This window comes from Heterodontus francisci, chromosome 27, assembly GCF_036365525.1.
Source record: "Heterodontus francisci isolate sHetFra1 chromosome 27, sHetFra1.hap1, whole genome shotgun sequence".
NCBI lineage: Eukaryota > Metazoa > Chordata > Chondrichthyes > Heterodontiformes > Heterodontidae > Heterodontus > Heterodontus francisci.
Window position 1 is genome coordinate 6,008,728 of NC_090397.1, and position 17,779 is coordinate 6,026,506.

At 45.4% G+C, this 17,779-nt stretch overlaps 1 protein-coding gene across 1 annotated transcript in view; it reads right to left on the reverse strand.

Moving 5' to 3' along the window:
* LOC137384869 (dynein axonemal heavy chain 3-like) overlaps positions 1-17,779 on the reverse strand; it is a 613,990-nt gene that overhangs the window by 384,339 nt on the left and 211,872 nt on the right. The window contains exon 13 of the mRNA XM_068059481.1: positions 12,984-13,103. Within this exon, the coding sequence (XP_067915582.1) occupies positions 12,984-13,103 (120 nt within the window). The remainder of the gene's footprint in view (positions 1-12,983; positions 13,104-17,779) is intronic.

Below are 17,779 nucleotides of genomic sequence, written 5' to 3' on the forward strand. Positions count from 1 at the left end.
GGAGAAAACACAAGAGATAAATCATGTTCCGTTTGATCTTCCAGCAACTTTTATCAACAGACTGAAAATCCTTCAATTCCCCTTCTGTCATTATCTGAATAAAGATCAGAGGGATTGTCCTTCTGTGATTCAAAACCAGCTTTAAATGCAAGCTCTATCCCTCTGGGAATTCATTCTTAGCATCAGATGAAGATTTGCAAACCCATTTTTATCTGATATTTCCCTTTTAATGTTCAACATGCCTTCATCATCAGATTGATTTATTAAGCTAAATTTAGCCTTGAAAAGGGGGAAGATTTCTTTCAGGAAACCTCAAAGACTTTTAGAGATTATTTTGCAGTGATTTTATGTGCTTTGTGGGATGGATTTTCCCACGGGTTTTGGAACTCCGACATCAGGAACAAATGGGGGTCCAAAGCCCGCACTTACCGGCAGTGAGACTGGCTCAGGAATCTTCCAGGAGGCGACCTCCTAAAGGGGCACCTCTGCTGTCACCATCCTATCATGGACAGAGGGTGGGCTCTCGATGCTGCAGGCCCAATCAGAGGGCTGGCAACTTTGGAGCCTGAGCAGCCCCACTGGGAGAGGTGGGTGGTGCTGAGGCAGGTAAGGGACTGTGAGGGTTCCTTAAAATGTAGGCACCCTTGTGGAGGGATAAAACTCAATGAACAATTATGAGGGCTGAAAGCTGGTAGGCCTCTCAGAGAGCAGGGGAAACCCCTCCAGGTCGATTGTTTGGGCCGCAAGTGCAGCCTTTCCTGCCCGCGGCCCTGTCATCAGGGCCTGCAGCCTCTGGTTCCCATGGGTCTCTGGCCAGCTGGTGGAAGGTCACCCCCATTAAGCTGTTGGCATCCATATGCAGTTTGGTGGAGGGGGGGGTGTGCAGTCCGATGGCCACAAAACCACCCTAATTGGAGCTTTAATGATGTTAATTGGCTGCCCACCTCCATGGAGCAGACAGCCAATCCTATTCCCAGCCTGCCACTGGGAAAGTTCCTCGGCAGCAGGAATGCATCGTGGAGCCATCCCACCGCAGCTCTCTCCTGTTTTCCCAGCCCCCTCCACCTCCAGTTTACAGCAACTATACTTTCCTTCAAGGCACATAAACCCCAAAAGTAAAGGCAGTCAACCGTGGATAACAAAGGAAGTTAAGGATTGTATAAGAGTAAAACAAATGGCCTATAAAGTTGCCAGAAATAGTCATAAACCTGAGGATTGGGAGGATTTTAGAATACAGCAAAGGAGGATGAAGAAACTGATAAAGAAAGAGAGAATAGAATATGAATGTAAACTAGCAAGAAATATAAAAACAGACTGTAAAAGCTCCTACAGGTACATAAAAAGGAAACGTTTGGCTAAGACAAATGTGGGTCCATTACAGGCAGAGTCAGGAGAATTTATAATGGGGAATAGAGAAATGGCAGAGAAGCTAAATAATTACTTTGTGTCTGTCTTCACTGAGGAAGATACAAGAAATCTCCCAGAATTAGAGATCCAAGGCATTGGGGAGAATGAGGAATTGAAGGAAATTAGTATTAGCAAGAATGTTGTATTGGAGAAATTAATGGAGTTTAAGGTTGATAAGTCCCCAGAACCTGATATTCTATATCCCAGAGTGTTGAAAGAGGTAGCTATGGAGATAGTGGATGCATTGGTGATCATCTTCCAAAATTCTATAGATCCTGGAGCGATCCCTGCAGATTGGAAAGTCGCAAATGTCATCCCAGTACTTAAGAAGGGAGGGAGAGAGAAAACAGGGAATTACAGACCTGTTAGTCTTACATCAGTCATTGGGAAAATGCTAGAATCTATTCTAAAGGATGTGATAAATGGAAACGCGGATAATAATAATCTGATTGGGCATAATCAACATGGATTTATGAATGGGAAATCATGTTTGATGAATCTGTTGAAGTTTTTTGAGGATGTTACTAACAGAATTGATAAAGGGGAGTAAGTGGACGTGGTATACTTGGATTTTCAGAGGCTTTTGATAAAGTCCCCCACAGGAGGTTGGTTAGCAAAATTAAAGCACAAGGGAGAAGAGATAATATACTGGCATGGATTAAGGATTGGTTAAACAGGCAGAAAGCAGAGAGGAGGAATAAATAGGTCATTCTCACATTGGCAGGCTGTGACTAATGAGGTACTGCAGGGACCAGTGCTTGGGCCCCAGCTTTTCACAATATATATCAATGATTTGGATGTGGGGACCAAATGTAATATTTCCAAGTTCGCAGATGACACAAAACTAGATGGTAATGCGTGTTGTGAGGAAGATACAAAGCGGCTTCAAGGGGACTGAGTGAATGGGCAAGGATATGGCAGATGGAATAAAATGTGGAAAAATGTGAGGTTATCGACTTTGGTAGGAGAAATAGATGTGCAGAGTATTTCTTAAGTGGTAAGAGATTAGAAAGTATAGATGTACAAAGGGACCTGGTGTCCTTGTCAATAAGTCACTGAAAGCTAACATGCAGGTGCAACAAGGAATTAAGAAGGCTAATGGTATGTTGGCCTTTATCACAAGAGGATTTGAGTACAAGAGTAGTGTAGTCTAGCTTCAATTGTATAGAACCTTGGTTAGACTGCACCTGGAGTACTGTGTGCAGTTTTGGTCCTCTTATCTTAGGGAGGATATTATTGCCATAGAGGGAGTGCAACAAAGGTTCACCAGACTTAGTCCTGGAATGGCAGAACTGTCCTATGAAGAGAGATTGAGGAAACTGGGTCTGTATTCTCTAGAGTTTTGAAGAGAGGTGATCTCATTGAAACCTGCAAAATACTTAAAGGAATAGGCAGGGTAGATGCAGCTAAGATGTTTCCCCCTGGTTGGGGAGTCTAGAACCAGGGGACACAATTTCAAAATAAGGGGAAGCGACTTAGGACAGAGATGAGGAAAAATGTCGTTACTCAGAGGGTTGTGAATCTTTGGAATTCTCTACCCCAGAGGGCTGTGGAAGCTCAGTCATTGAGTATGTTTAAAGCAGAGACTGACAGATTTCTAAATACAAAGGACATAAGGAGATATGAGGATAGTGTGGGAAACAGGCATTGAAGTGGATAATCAGCCATGATCATATTGAATGGTGGGGCAGGCTCGATGGGCTTTATAGCCTACTCCTGCTCCTATGACGCAATGTTCCAAGCCCGCCATCACGGGACCAGGATAATTCAGCCTAATGGAGAGAAATTAATTCCACACCCCCAGCGACTAGTCAAAGGCAGCAGATAGACTGCTGCGAGTAACTGTTTACATACAATATATCTGTTCTGAATGTTTTCATAAGCAATTTCAATGTCAAATGTTGACAGAAATGAAAAGTAAGGTGAGCGTGACTGCCCTTGACATCAATGCAGCATTTGACCATGTATGGTATCAAGGAGACCTAGCAAAACTGGAGTCAATGGGAATCAGGGGGGAGACTCTCCACTGGTTGGAGTCATACCTAGCACAAAGGAAGATGGTTGTGGTTGTTGGAGGTCAATCATCTCAGTCCCAGGACATCACTGCAGGAGTTCTTCAGGGTAGTGTCCTAGGCCCAACTATTTTCAGCTGCTTCATCAATGACCTTCCTCAATCATAAGATCAGAAGTGGGGATGTTCGCTGATGATTGCACAATGTTCAGCACCATTCGCGATTCCTCAGATACTGAAGCAATCCGTGTAGAAATGCAGCAAGACCTGGACAATATCCAGGCTTGGGTTGATAAGTGGCAAGTAACATTCACGCCACACAAGTGCCAGGCTATAACCATCTCCAACAAGAGACAATCTAACCATCTCCCCTTGACATTCAATGGCATTACCATTGCTGAATCCCCCACTATCAACATCCTGGAGGTTACTATTAACCAGAAACTGATCTGAAGTAGCCATATAAATACTGTGGCTACAAGAGCAGGTCAGAGGCTAGTAATCCTGCGGCGAGTAACTCATCTCCTGACTCCCCAAAGTCTGTCCACCATCTACAAGGCACAAGTCAGGTGTGTGATGGAATACTCTCCACTTGCCTGGAGGTGCATCTCAACAACACTCAAGAAGCTCGACACCATCCAGGAAAAAGCAGCCTGCTTGATTGGCACCCCATCCACAAATATTCACTCCCATCACCACCGACACACAGTGGCAGCAGTGTGTACCATCTACAAGATGCACTGTAGCAAGGCACCAAGGCTCCTTCGACAGTACCTTCCAGACCCACGTCCTCTATGCCCTAGAAGGACAAGGGCAGCGGGTGCACAGGAACATCACCACTTGCAAGTTCCCCTCCAAGCCACACACCATCCTGACTTGGAAGTATATCGCCGTTCCTTCACTGTTGCTGGGTCAAAATCCTGGAACCCCGTTCCGAACAGCACTGTGGGTGTCCCAAACCCACATGGACTGCAGTGGTTCAGGAAGGCAGCTCACCACCACCTTCTCAATGGCAATTAGGGATGGGCAATAAATGCTGGCCAAGCCAGCAATGCCCACATCCCAGGAACGAATGAAAAGAAATAAAAAATTGTGGCATCAAGAAGTTGGAAAGAAAATTACTTAAAATGCACAGCTCAGGAACAGCCCATCGAGCCCAGCAACTCCATACCAGTATTAATGTTCCTCATGAGCCTCCTCACACCTTTCTTCATCTAACCCTATTTGCATATCTTTCTAATCCCTTCTCCCTTGTGCGATTATCTAGCTTCCCCTTAAATGCATCTTTGCTATTTGTCTCAACAACTCCATGCGGCAGTGAGGTCCACATTCTAACTCAGGTTAGAAAAAGTTTTTCCTGAATTCTTTATTGGATTATATAGTGACCAACTTAAATTCATGCCCCGAGTCCTGGTCTTGCCCAATAGCGGAAATAACTTCTCTATGTCAGATCTCTGTATAATATGAAGGACCTCTATTAGATCACCCCTCAGGGAAAAGAGCCACAGCCTATTCAGTCTTTCCTGATCAGTGTAACCTCTCAGTTCTGCTACCACTCGAGTGAATCTATTTTTTGTACCTTGTCAAGTGCCTTTTACAACATGGAGACCAGCACTGTTCACAGTATCCAAGTGTGGGCTAACCAAGGTTCTGTACAAGTTTAACATAACTTCTCTGCTTTTCAATTTTATTCCTCTAGAAATGAACCCCAGTGCTTTCTTTGCTTTTATAATAACTCCATTAACCTACATCACCAATTTTAGTGATTTATGTAACTGTAGCCCCAGATACTCTGTCCCTCTTTTAAACAATTATTTTCCAAGGAATATGTGGCCTCCTTATTCTTTCTACCAAAATGTACAAATAACCATGTGGCGGGCAGCCATAAAGGCGGGGCTAAAGTGTGGCGAGTCAAAGAGACTTAGCAGTTGGCAGGAAAAAAGACAGAAGCGCTAGGGGAGAGCCAACTGTGTAACAGCCCCGACAAACACATTTTTCTGCAGCACCTGTGGAAGAGTCTGTCACTCTAGAATTGGCCTTTATAGCCACTCCAGGCGCTGCTTCACAAACCACTGACCACCTCCAGGCGCTTACCCATTGTCTCTTGAAATAAGGAGGCCAAAGAAGAAAAAACGCCCCAGATCACTCTGTCCCTCTTTTAAACAATTATTTTCCAAGGAATATGTGGCCTCCTTATTCTTTCTACCAAAATGTACAAATAACTAATAGGGAATATGAGGTAGTGGCAATAACGGAAACGTGATTGAAAAATGGTGAGGACTGGGCGCTTAATAGTCAAGGATACAAAGGTCTGAATTTTATTAGCGTGCCGCACTTCACGGTGGCGCACTTTGAAGCCGGCGGTCTTCCGACACAAATGACGTCATCAGGGGCCGCTGCTCCATCCCCAGCAATGGTGTCTGGCACCACCACGCAGGTGCTGGCACCATTTTTAAAGAGCTTCAAGCCGTTAACAAAAATTTGAATGTTTAAAGAGAAAGTACTTTGTTAATTTTTTAAAATCAAAATCAAAATCTGGAGGCCCTTTCTCAACCGCCCCCCCCCAATGGTTGTTTTATATTCCAGTATGACAAGCATTAATTTTATTCTTATCCTGAACTTACACCCCGAACCTCGTCACTTTTGCCCTTCAACCCCTTCCCACCATCCCCACAGCCAATAAAAAACATTTTCCCTGCTAACCCCCCACCTTCCCACCCTGATAATTTCACTCCTTCCCCCTCCCCACCAGTGTCTCGCCTTGGAACTCCCAATGGCGTTCCAAATGTGCGCGAGTTGCAGCGGGCGGCAGTAATATCGGCATGGGAAGGCCATCGGGACCGGATAAGTGGACTTACATTTGCTTTACACAATTTTAAGATTTAAATGACGACCTCCGCACCGAGCAGCGGGGGGGTGAGGGGGGTGCCACACCAAGGCCTCACCGCCTGTAAAACGTCGCGGGGCCTGCTCGGCGTCGAGGATCGTGGCGGGCCTTTCCCACAACTATTTTACGGGCCCCCCTGCCATGATCCCTGACATCGAGGGGCTGCTAAGATTCAGCCCAAAGTGTTCAGAAAAGATAGGGAAGGAAAAAAGGGGGGTGGAGTGGCAGCACTGATTAGGAAAGGCATTGAGGTGTTGATGCAACAAGGAAAGAATCCATTCAGTTTGAGTTCAGAAGCAAAAAAGGTATGATCACGCTACTGGGGGTATTCTATAGGCCTCCAAATAGTGAGAGAGCGATAGAGGAGCAAATCTGCAGGGAAATCATAGGGATGTGCAAAAACTATAGAGTGGTGATATTGGGGGACTTTAATTACCCAAATATCAATTGGGATAATATCAGAGTAAAGGGTAAGAAGGGGTGGAATTTCTGAAATGTATTCAGGAGAACTTTGTAGGCCAGTATGTCCTCCGTCCAGCTAGCACTGCTGGATGTGGTGATGGGGAATGAGGTGGGCCAAGTGGATCAAGTGTCTGTGGGGGAACACTTTGATAAGAGTGATCATCATATCATAAGGTTTAGATTAGTAATGGAGAAGAGTAAGGAATAATCTAAAGTAGAACTTCTAAATTGGAACAGGACTAATGAGAGGTAATCTAGCCAGGGTAAAATGGAACCAAAGGCTGACAGGAAAAACTGTATTGGAAAATGGGTGATCTTTAAGGAGGAGATGTTTCAGGTACAGGCTAGGTACATTCCAACAAGGATGCAAGGGAGGGGAACCAAAACCAGGGCTCCGTGGATGACAAGGGAGGTAGAGAATATGATGAAACAAGAAAAGAGGGTGAATGATGTATGTCAGGTAAATTCTTCAAATGAGAACCAGGTCAAAGATTGAGAGGGGAAGTGAAGAGGAAAATAAGACTGGCATAGAGAGAAAATGAGAATAGAGTGACAACATAAAACAGAACCTAAAAATCTTCTACCAACATGTAAATAGTCAGCGGGTAGTAAGAAGTGGAGTAGGGCCTATTAGGGACAAAGAGGGTGAAATAGGTTCAGAGACACAGAGCAAGGCGAGAGTACTTAACGAGTACTTTGTATCAATGTTCATGAAAGAAGAGGATGCTGATAAAATATTGGTAGAAGCAGATATGGTAAAGGTAATGGATGGGGTGAAAATTGATAGGCAGGATGTACTGGAAAGGCGAGCTATGATTAGAATGGATCAGTCGCCTTGTCCAGATGGCTTGTATCCAAGGTTGCTAAGGGAAGTAGTGGGGGTGGAGATAGTGAAAGGGCTTTCCATAATCCTCCAATCTTCCCTCGATACAGGGGAGGTGCCAGAGGATTGGAGAGAAAATGCGACATCCTTGTTCAAGAAAGAGTATAAGAACATTCCTACTGGTTAGTCAGTTTAACGTCAGTGGTGGATACTTGGAGAGGTTTGTGTTAATTAAGGAGAGCCAGCACAGATTTGTAAAAGGCCGATCATGCTTGACTAACCTAATTTATTTTTTTGATGAAGTAACAGAGAAGGTTCTTGAAGGGAAAGTGATGGATTTTGTCTGTGGATTTTAAGAAAGTGTTTGACAAAGTACCACATAAAAGGCTGGTTAACAAAATTGACACTCATGGACCAGGTTTAGATAAGTTAGACAAGGAAAAACTGTTCCCATTAACTAATGGTTCAAGGACAAGGGGACACAGATTGAAGGTTTTGGACAAGAGATGCAGGGGGAATATGAAGAAGAACTTTTTTACACAGCGGGTGGTAATGTGCTGGAACTCGCTGACCACAAGGGTGGTGGAAGAGGAGACGACCAATGACTTCAGAAGAAAATTGGATGGGCACTTGAAGGAAATAAACTTGCTTGGCTACGGGGATTGAGTGGGGGAGTGGGACTGACTGAATAGTTCCGTGGAGAGCCGGCATGAATTCGATGGGCTGAATGGCCTCCTTCTGTCCGGTAAATGACTCTACGATTCTATGACTTTATAAGGCACAAAAGGGAAGCTTATGTCAGTCATTGAAAGCTTATACAGCAGAAAGCCGAAAACAGCACTGAAAGTGTAGCAATGAAATTAAAAGACAAATTAGGAAAGCAAAGAGAGGACACGAAAAATACTAGAACGTCAAATCAAGGAAAATCCAAAGATGCTTTATAAATACATAAAGAGCAGGATGATAACTAAGGAAAGAGTAGGACCCATTAGGGCCCAAAAAGAGGCAGAGGTTGTAGGTCAGGTTCTTCATGCCTTGTGGCTGTCTTCACAAAACAGGGGCTGATGAAGATGTTGCAGTTAAGGAGGAAGAGTGTGAAATATTAGACATGATAAACATTGTAAGAGAGGAAGTATTAAAGGGTTATCTGTCATTGAAAGTAGATAAATCACCAGGCCCGGATGAAATATATCCCAAGTTGTTAAAAGAAGCATGGGAGGAAACTTCGGAGGCTCTGACCATCATATTTCAATCCTCCCTGGCAACAGAAGTGGTGCCAGAGGATTGGAGGACTGCCAACATTGTACCATTGTTTAACAAGGGACGAAGGGATCACCCACATCATTATAGTCCAGTCTGCTTAATTTTTATTGAAGGCAAATTCTGAGGGAATTGATCATTTAGAAAGGCATGGATTAATCAAAGACAGTCAGCATGGATTTGTTGAGAAGTCATGTCTGACTAACTTGAATTTTTTGAGGAGGTGACAAGTAGGGTTGATGAGACCAGTACGTTGGATGTGGTCTACATGGATTTTAGAAAGGCTTTTGACAGTCCCATATGGTAGGCTGGTCACAAAAGGAAAAGCCCTTGGGATCCAAGGAAGGGCAGCAAATTAGATCCAAAATTGGCTCAGTGGCAGGAAGCAAAGGATAATAATGATTGATAGGTGCTTTTTCAACTGGAAGGCTGGTACAAGTGTGGCTCTGCAGGTCAAGACCCGGTCCCTGCCTTTTGTAGCTTACATTAATGATTTAGACTCAAATGTAGGGAGCATGATAAAAAAAGTTTGCAGATGGTACAAAAATTGGCCATGTGGTTGACAGTGAGGAAGAAAGCTTTGGACTGAAGTAAGATATAGATGGTCTGGTCAGTTGGACAGAAAAGAGGAAAATCAGCAGCGAGCTCAAAAAAATGGTGGCCGGCCCACTGAAATCTGGAACACACTGCCTGAAGGGGTGGTAGAGGTAGGAACCCTCACAACATTCAAGAAGTATTTAGATGAGCATTTGAAGTGCCATAGCACACAAGGCTACAGGCCAAGTGCTGAAAAATGGGATTAGAATAGATAGTGATTGATGACCGGCACAGACACGATGGGCCGAAGGGTCTGTTTCTGTGCTGTATAACTCTATGACTCTAAGGCCCGCGTGGGCCACACCGCAAAGAGCCTCTGTAGTCTCAAGCGGGTGGCTCATTTAAATAGCCAAGGCAGCCCGCACCCCCGACCACATGGAGGGGGCGAGAATCTGTCCCCAGCAATGGCAGCAGCTGCCTGTGCACAGATGCATTTGCCATTTTTAAAGGGCTGTCAGTCCTGTCAGAAAATTAAAAAATGGAAAGACATATTCAATAAAATTGAATGAATACATTTTTTTGTCCCTCTCCCACCACCGCCCCCCCCCCCCCCCAATAACAATACATTAACTATTTGCTCTTTCCCCTGAAAAACACTTACCTTTAACATCAGTAAAGTGATGGAAGGTGTCATTGACAGTGCTTTCAAGAGGCCCTTACTTAGCAATAACCTGCTCAGTGACGCTCAGTTTGGGTTCCGCCAGGGCCACTCAGCTCCTGACCTCATTACAGCCTTGGTTCAAACATGGACAAAAGAGCTGAACACAAGATGTGAGGTGAGAGTGACTGCCCTTGATATCAAGGCAACATTTGGTATCAAGGAGCCCTAGTAAAACTGAGGTCAATGGGAATCAGGGGGAAAACTCTCTGCTGGTTGGAGTCATACCCAGTGCAAAGGAAGATGGTTGTGGTCGTTGGAGGTCAATCATCTGAGCTCCAGGACATCACTGCAGGAGTTCCTCAGGGTAGTGTCCTAGGCCCAACCATCTTCAGCTGCGACATCAATGACCTTCCTTCAATCATAAGGCCAGAATTAGGGATGTTCGCTGATGATTGCACAATGTTCAGCACCATTCGCGATTCCTCAGATACTGAAGCAGTCAGTGTAAAAATCCAGCAAGACTGGGACAATATTCAGGCTTGGGCTGATAAGTGGCAAGTAACATTCGCATCACACAAATGCCAGGCAATGACTATCTCCAACAAGAGACAATCTAACCATCTCCCCATGACATTCAACGGCATGACCATCGCTGAATCCCCCACTATCAACATCCTGGGGATTACCATTGACCAGTAACTGAACTGGAGTAGCCATATAAATACCGTGGCTACAAGAGCAGGTCAGAGGCTAGGAATCCTGCAGCGAGTACCTCACCTCCTGACTTCCCAAAGCCTGTTCATCTACAAGGCACAAGTCAGGAGTGTGATGGAATACTCTCCACTTGCCTGGATGGGTGCAGCTCCGACAACACTCGAGAAACTCAGGACAAAGCAACCCGCTTGATTGGCACCCCATACACAATATTCACTCCCTCCACCACCGACGCACAGTGGCAGAAGTGTGTACCATCTACAAGATGCACTGCAGCAATGCACAAAGGCTCCTTAGACAGCACCTTCCAAACCTGCGACCTCTTCCACCTAGAAGGACAAGGGCAGCAAATGCATGGGAACACCACCGCCTGCAAGTTCCCCTCCGAGTCACACACCATCCTGACCTGGAACTATATCACCGTTCCTTCACTGTCGCTGGGTCAAAATTCTGGAACTCCCTTCCTAACAGCACTGTGGGTGTATTTACCCCACATGGACTGCAGCGGTTCAAGAAGGCAGCTCACCGCCACCTTCTGAAGGTCAATTAGGGATGGACAATAAATGCTGCCTAGCCAACAACACCCACATCCCATGACTGAATGAAAAAAAGACCTTCCCTTCCAAACTACATAAAGATTAAAGTACAACCCTCCCCACCATCCCTTAGACCCATGCACCTATGATGTTTATTTGACCCCACACCCCCACCCACACTGATAAACTCACACCCTTCCCCCTCCAAACCAGTGTCACACTCCGTTTCCACAGGGGGATCTGAAGGCGCAAGAGTGCCAGCCGCCGTGCTGAAGATTGTGGTGTGCCCTCAAGATCGCGGGTGAGTATATGTAAATGTATTAACGTTATTAATTGGAATATGCTGAATGTGGTCCCCGTCGCCCAGCAGCGGGGGGGGGGGTGGTGGGGTGCTGCCATGGAGCCTCGCCGCTGACGGGAGGATTAGGCCAGGCCCTGCTAACGTCGAGGTCCATGGCGGGCTTTGTCGGGAGCCATCTTCAGCCCCCTCCCCCCGCCATGGATCTTGATGTCGAAGGCTGCTTAAAATCCAGCCCATGGAATTAATCTGGAGAAGTGTGAGGTTATGCATTTTGGGAGGGGAAATAAGCGAGGGAATACATAATAAATGTGAGGATACTGAGAGGAGTGGAGGAATAGAGGGATCTAGGGGTATCTGTCCACAGATGCTAAAAGATAGCAGGACAGGTCAATAAGGTGGTTAAGAAGGCATATGGCATGCTTTCTTTTATTAGCCGAGGTATAGTATATTAGAGCAGAGAGGTTATTCTAGAACTGTATACAACACTAGTTAGATCACAGCTAGAGTACTGGGTACAATTCTGGTCACCATATTACCGGAAAGATGTGATTGCACTAGAGAGGGTGCAGAGTAGATTTACAAGGATGTTGCCAGGACTGGAAAATACTAGCTATGAGGAAAGATTGGATAGGCTGGGGCTGTTTTCCTTGGCACAGAGGAGGCTGAGGGATGAGTAAATTGAGGTGTATAAAATTATGAGGGGCCGAGATAGAGTAAATAGGATGACCTGAGCAGAGGGGTCAAAAACCAGGGGCATAGACTTAAAATAATTGGTAGAAGGGTTAGAGGGAGATGAGGAAACAGTTTTTCACCCAGAGGGTGGTTGGGACCTGGAACTCATTGCCTGAAAAGGTGGTCGAGGCAGCACCGTTAAAAAGTACTTGGGTGTCGATTTGAAGAGCCATGACTTGCAGGATTAGGCTGGGTAGCTGTTCGTCGACCGGCATTGGAATGACGGGCCGAATGAGCTCCTTTGTGATATAACTTTTCTTTGATTTCTATGAACGTTTCCCACCCTTTTCCACTAATCTTTGTGTTCTGTTTTGTAGCCACATTCAGGACTTATAATAATAAATAGACAAACAGAAATATTGGAAAATGGTCCTGATTGCATGAAAAGAAATAAGGGCAAAAAATAAATACAGGATTGTGATAACGAATTAATAAATCAAATTAAATGCATCTCATTTGTATCAAAAATCATTAGAAAAAATGCAAATAACCAATTTTAAAAAAATTAACATTTAATTTGCAAACTTTGCTCTTCAAACAGTAAGCGTGAAATGTTAACAATTGTAATTTTTGCATTGATTTTACATTAATACCACAATCATAATCAGACCTTGTTTAAAGGTTAATTGTAAAACATTGTTGTGTCAATTACCTCTAACTCGATGCGATTAAATTCATCGAAACAAGCCCAAGCACCAGACTGTACCAGACCTTTGAAAAACTTCCCCATTGCTTTATAATCCAGTCCATCAGAACAGTTAAACACAACACACTGTAAAATAGAAGATTATTGAATAGTCCTTGTGAATGCACAGACAGAACACCATATTGTAAAAATATATTATATATGCAAGACACAAATCAGCAGCATGATAGACTGTTAGAGACCCAGGAAATCCACAGGATGCCAGGCACTGAAATCAGCACTGGACTCTGCTACTGACCCCATTGACCTGCACAGGGTCAGGGTTGGTGCCTCCAGGAGGGGGCCACTGGTGCTGGGGTGGGGGCACAACCCATGGGTCTCCCCATCGCTGAAAATGCTGAAAAAAGGTTCCCAGCCCAGACTGCGACCCTGCCCTAGACACCCAGAGGAGCTCCACTTCCATTGGTGTTGGCAAACTCATTCTGGTAAGGCCAGGCACAGCTGTGCTGATGCAGCTCTGTGCCTGACTGAGGCACTTACATCAATGGTCTTAGAGTAATGGGGCTGTGTCAGCTCCACAAAGCTATCCAGGAGCCTGTGACTAAAGGCTGAGATTCGGTGTATAAGGGTCTCAGTCGTGTTTACAGCCATACTGAGGGGCTTGCATCATCATTGTGAGGATAAAGATATTTGGGGCCAAAATGTGCAAACTGATTGCTAGACTGGGATAATGGAATCAATGAGAAAACAATTGATACATTCGAAAGAACTGAGATGACGTGTTACTTCTCCAAGGGCCAGTGGAGGACAAATGTGATGCCAAAGGAGGAAATTAAAACTGTGAGTCATAGCATGGGCCTGGTGGATGATAAAATCAAATTATCTGTTCAGTCCTTCCTCATCCTATTTATGTTAGAACCGTAGTCATTCACAACATTTACAACCCATTATATCTGTGTATGTTCTTTGTTAGAGCAATCCCAAACTAATCTCGCTGCCTCAGTCTCTCCCCATAGCCCTGTATCAATCGCAAACAAATCCCACTGTCCATTCTCTCCCCAGAGCCCTGTATCAATCCCAAACTAATCTCGCTGCCTCAGTCTCTCCCCATAGCCCTGTATCAATCGCAAACAAATTCCACTGTCCATTCTCTCCCCAGAGCCCTGTATCAATCTCAAACTAATCCCACTGCCCCGCTCTCTCCCCATAGCCCTGTATCAATCCCAAACTAATCCCACTGCCCCACTCTCTCCCCATAGCCTTGTATCAATCCCAAACTAATCCCACTGCCCCACTCTCTCCCCATAGCCCTGTATCAATCCCAAACTAATACTACTGCCCCGCTCTCTCCCCATAGCCCTGTATCAATCCCAAACTAATCCCACTGCCCCACTCTCTCCCCATAGCCTTGTATCAATCCCAAACTAATCCCACTGCCCCACTCTCTCCCCATAGCCCTGTATCAAACCCAAACTAATCCTACTGCCCCACTCTCTCCCCAGAGCCTTGTATCAATCCTAAACTATTCCCACTGCCCCACTCTCTCCTACAGCCCTGTATCAAACCCAAACTAATCCTACTGCCCCACTCTCTCCCCAGAGCCCTGTATCAATCCTAAACTATTCCCACTGCCCCACTCTCTCCCTATAGCCTTGTATCAAACCCAAACTAATCCCACTGCCCCACTCTCTCCCCATAGCCTTGTATCAATCCCAAACTAATCCCACTGCCTCACTCTCTCCCTATAGCCCTGTATCAAACCCAAACTAATCCCACTGCCCCACTCTCTCCCTATAGCCCTGTATCAATCCCAAACTAATCCCACTGCCCCACTTTTTCCCCATAGCCCAATGTGCCAACAACGAGTCTATCTTGGATTGCCACATCAGCAGTAAATGTTTGTGGCTTTAAATGCTCCAAGTCAGAGTTTTTCCGCTGGAGTGTGTTAGAAACACTCTGACACTTAAGGGAGAGGGAGGTGTGGAACACGGGGAGCAGTACTAGGACAGGAACCAGCTGGACAGCTGGGACCGGCTCCACCTGAAACAGAGCATGACCAGTGGTCTAGCACAAAGGATAAATAGGGCAGTAGATATGAATAAGGGTATGAGAATATAACTAGGGAACATAATCTGGACCAATTCAGTGACAAACATTGAAAACGGTGATCAGTTGAGTCCAGGAGAAATATATCCCACATAAAGCAAGAAGGCACTAGCCAGTAATGAACCACATGGATGAATGAAGAGATAAGAGCAAAATTGAAATGAAAGAATAAGGCATAGACTAAGGACATAGACAAAAAAGGAAAGGATGACAAAAAGGAATTTGAAGAGATTAGGATCGGCATCAAATAAATGGTTGTGAAATCTGATACTGCGGGGTCTGGTTTTTCAGCACTATGAGTGTCATTTTTGTTCATTTTGGTTCCAAAATGGTATCACATGTGCATCCTGCTGGTGTGGGCTGTGCTGGACACTATTCTGGTGAGGGAATCGGTGTAGGCACAAGGAGCTTGCACTGCAGTAGGCAGATCGTGACACCAGTTAGCATGTAATGCTGATTTGACACCAGCACTAACATTTTCAACCTCAACACTCAAACTAACAGCCTCTCCTGAAGCTGCACAGCTGAACATCCATTCAGCAGCAGGAAGGACCACCCTCCCTCCTGCTCCACTGCACCCGTGCTATTTAAATGGATCATTGACTGCTTTCAGGTGAGTCACTGATTGATTTTGAGTTTCTCGAAGTGTAAGGTGGTGTGATCTCCTATTTAAAGTTGCTGAGCTCTCCAGCTTGTGCTGAAGGACTTCTTGCATTTTTTTGCTCAAGGGGAGATGGTTAGATTCTCTCTTGCTGGAGATGGTCATTGCCTGGCACTTGTGTGGCACAAATGTAACTTGCCACTTATCAGCCCAAGCCTGGATATTGTCCAGGTCTCGCTGCATTTCTACACGGACTGCTTCAGTATCTGAGGAGTCACGAATGGTGCTGAACATTGTGCAATCAACCGCGAACATCCCCACTTCTGACCTTATGATTGAAGGAAGGTCATTGATGAAGCAGCTGTAGATGGTTGGGTCTAGGACACTAACCTGAGGAACACAGGCAGTGATGTCCTGGAGCTGAGATGATTGATCTCCAACAATCACAACCATCTTCCTTTGTGCTAGGTATGACTCCAACCAGCGGAGAGTTTCTCCCTGATTCCCATTGACTCCAGTTTCGCTGGGGCTCCTTGATGCCATACTCGGTCAAATGTTGCCTTGATGTCAAGGGCAGTCACTCTCACCTCACCTCTGGAGTTCAGCTCTTTTATCCATGTTTGGACAAAGGCTGTAATGAGGTCAGGAGCTGAGTGGCCCTGGCGGAACCCAAACTGAGCGTCAGTGAGCAGGTTATTGCTGAGCAAGTGCCGCTTGATAGCACTGTCGACGACCCCTTCCATCACTTTGCTGATGATCGGGAGTAGGCTGATAGGGCAGTAATTGGCCGGATTGGATTTGTCCTGCTTTTTGTGTACAGAACATATCTGGGCAATTTTCCACATTGCCGGGTAGATGGCTGTGTTGTAGCTGTACTGGAACCGCTTGGCTAAGGGCACGGCTAGTTCTGGAGCACAAGTCTTCAGTACCATTGTAGTTTGTTCAGTTTGCTTACCCACTGTTTTTTTTTCATGTTTGTACTTGCTGCTGTTCTATCTTCAGTTCGTTAACACCCTATCTGTACTAATGCTTTGTCTTTCAACACACCATTAACATATTGTTTGCCTTTGCTCCATGACCTCTTGGTCAGCTATGTGGCCTTGTCCAATCTATACCTTCTCCTTTGTTATCTCTTGCCCCACCCCTGCCTCACTTGCTTATAACGTTTGACATTTCTAATATTCGCTAGTTCTGAAGAAGGGTCACCGACCCGAAACGTTAATTCTGCTTCTCTTTCCACAGATGCTGCCAGACCTGCTGAGTGGTTCCAGCATTTCTTGTTGTTTTTATCTTCAGTACTATTGCTGGAATGTTGTCAGGGCCCATAGCCTTTGCAGTATCCAGTGCCTTCAGTCGTTTCTTGATATCACGTGCAGTGAATCGGATTGGCTGAAGTCTGGCATCTGTGATGCTGGGGACTTCAGGAGGAGGCCGAGATGGATCATCAACTCGGCACTTCTGGCTGAAGATTGTTGCAAATGCTTCAGCCTTATCTTTCACATTGATGTGCTGGGCTCCCCATCATTGAAGATGGGGATATTTGTGATGCCACCTCCTCCAGTTAGTTGTTTAATTGTCCACCACCATTTAATGACTGGATGTAGCAGGACTGCAGAGCTTAGATCAGATCCATTTGTTATGGGTTAGATTAGCCTTGTCTATCACATGCTGCATCCGCTGTTTGGCATGCAAGTAATCCTGTGTTGTAGCTTCACCAGGTTGACACCTCATTTTGAGGTATGCCTGGTGCTGCTCCTGGCATGCCCTTTGCACTCTTCATTGAACCAGGGTGGTTACCCTGGCTTGATGGTAATGGTAGAGTGGGGGATATGCTGGGCCATGAGGTTACAGATTGTGGTTGAATACAAGTCTGCTGCTGATGATCCACACCATCTCAGGGATGCCCACTTTTGAGTTGCTAAATCTGTTTGAAATGTTTCCCATTTGGCACAGTGGTTGTGCCATACAGTACGATGGAGGGCACCCTCAGTATGAAGATAGGACTTTGTCTCCACAAGGACTGTGCGGTGATCACTCCAACCAATGCTGTCATGGAAAGTTGCATCTGCAGCAGGTAGATTGGTGAGGGAGAGGT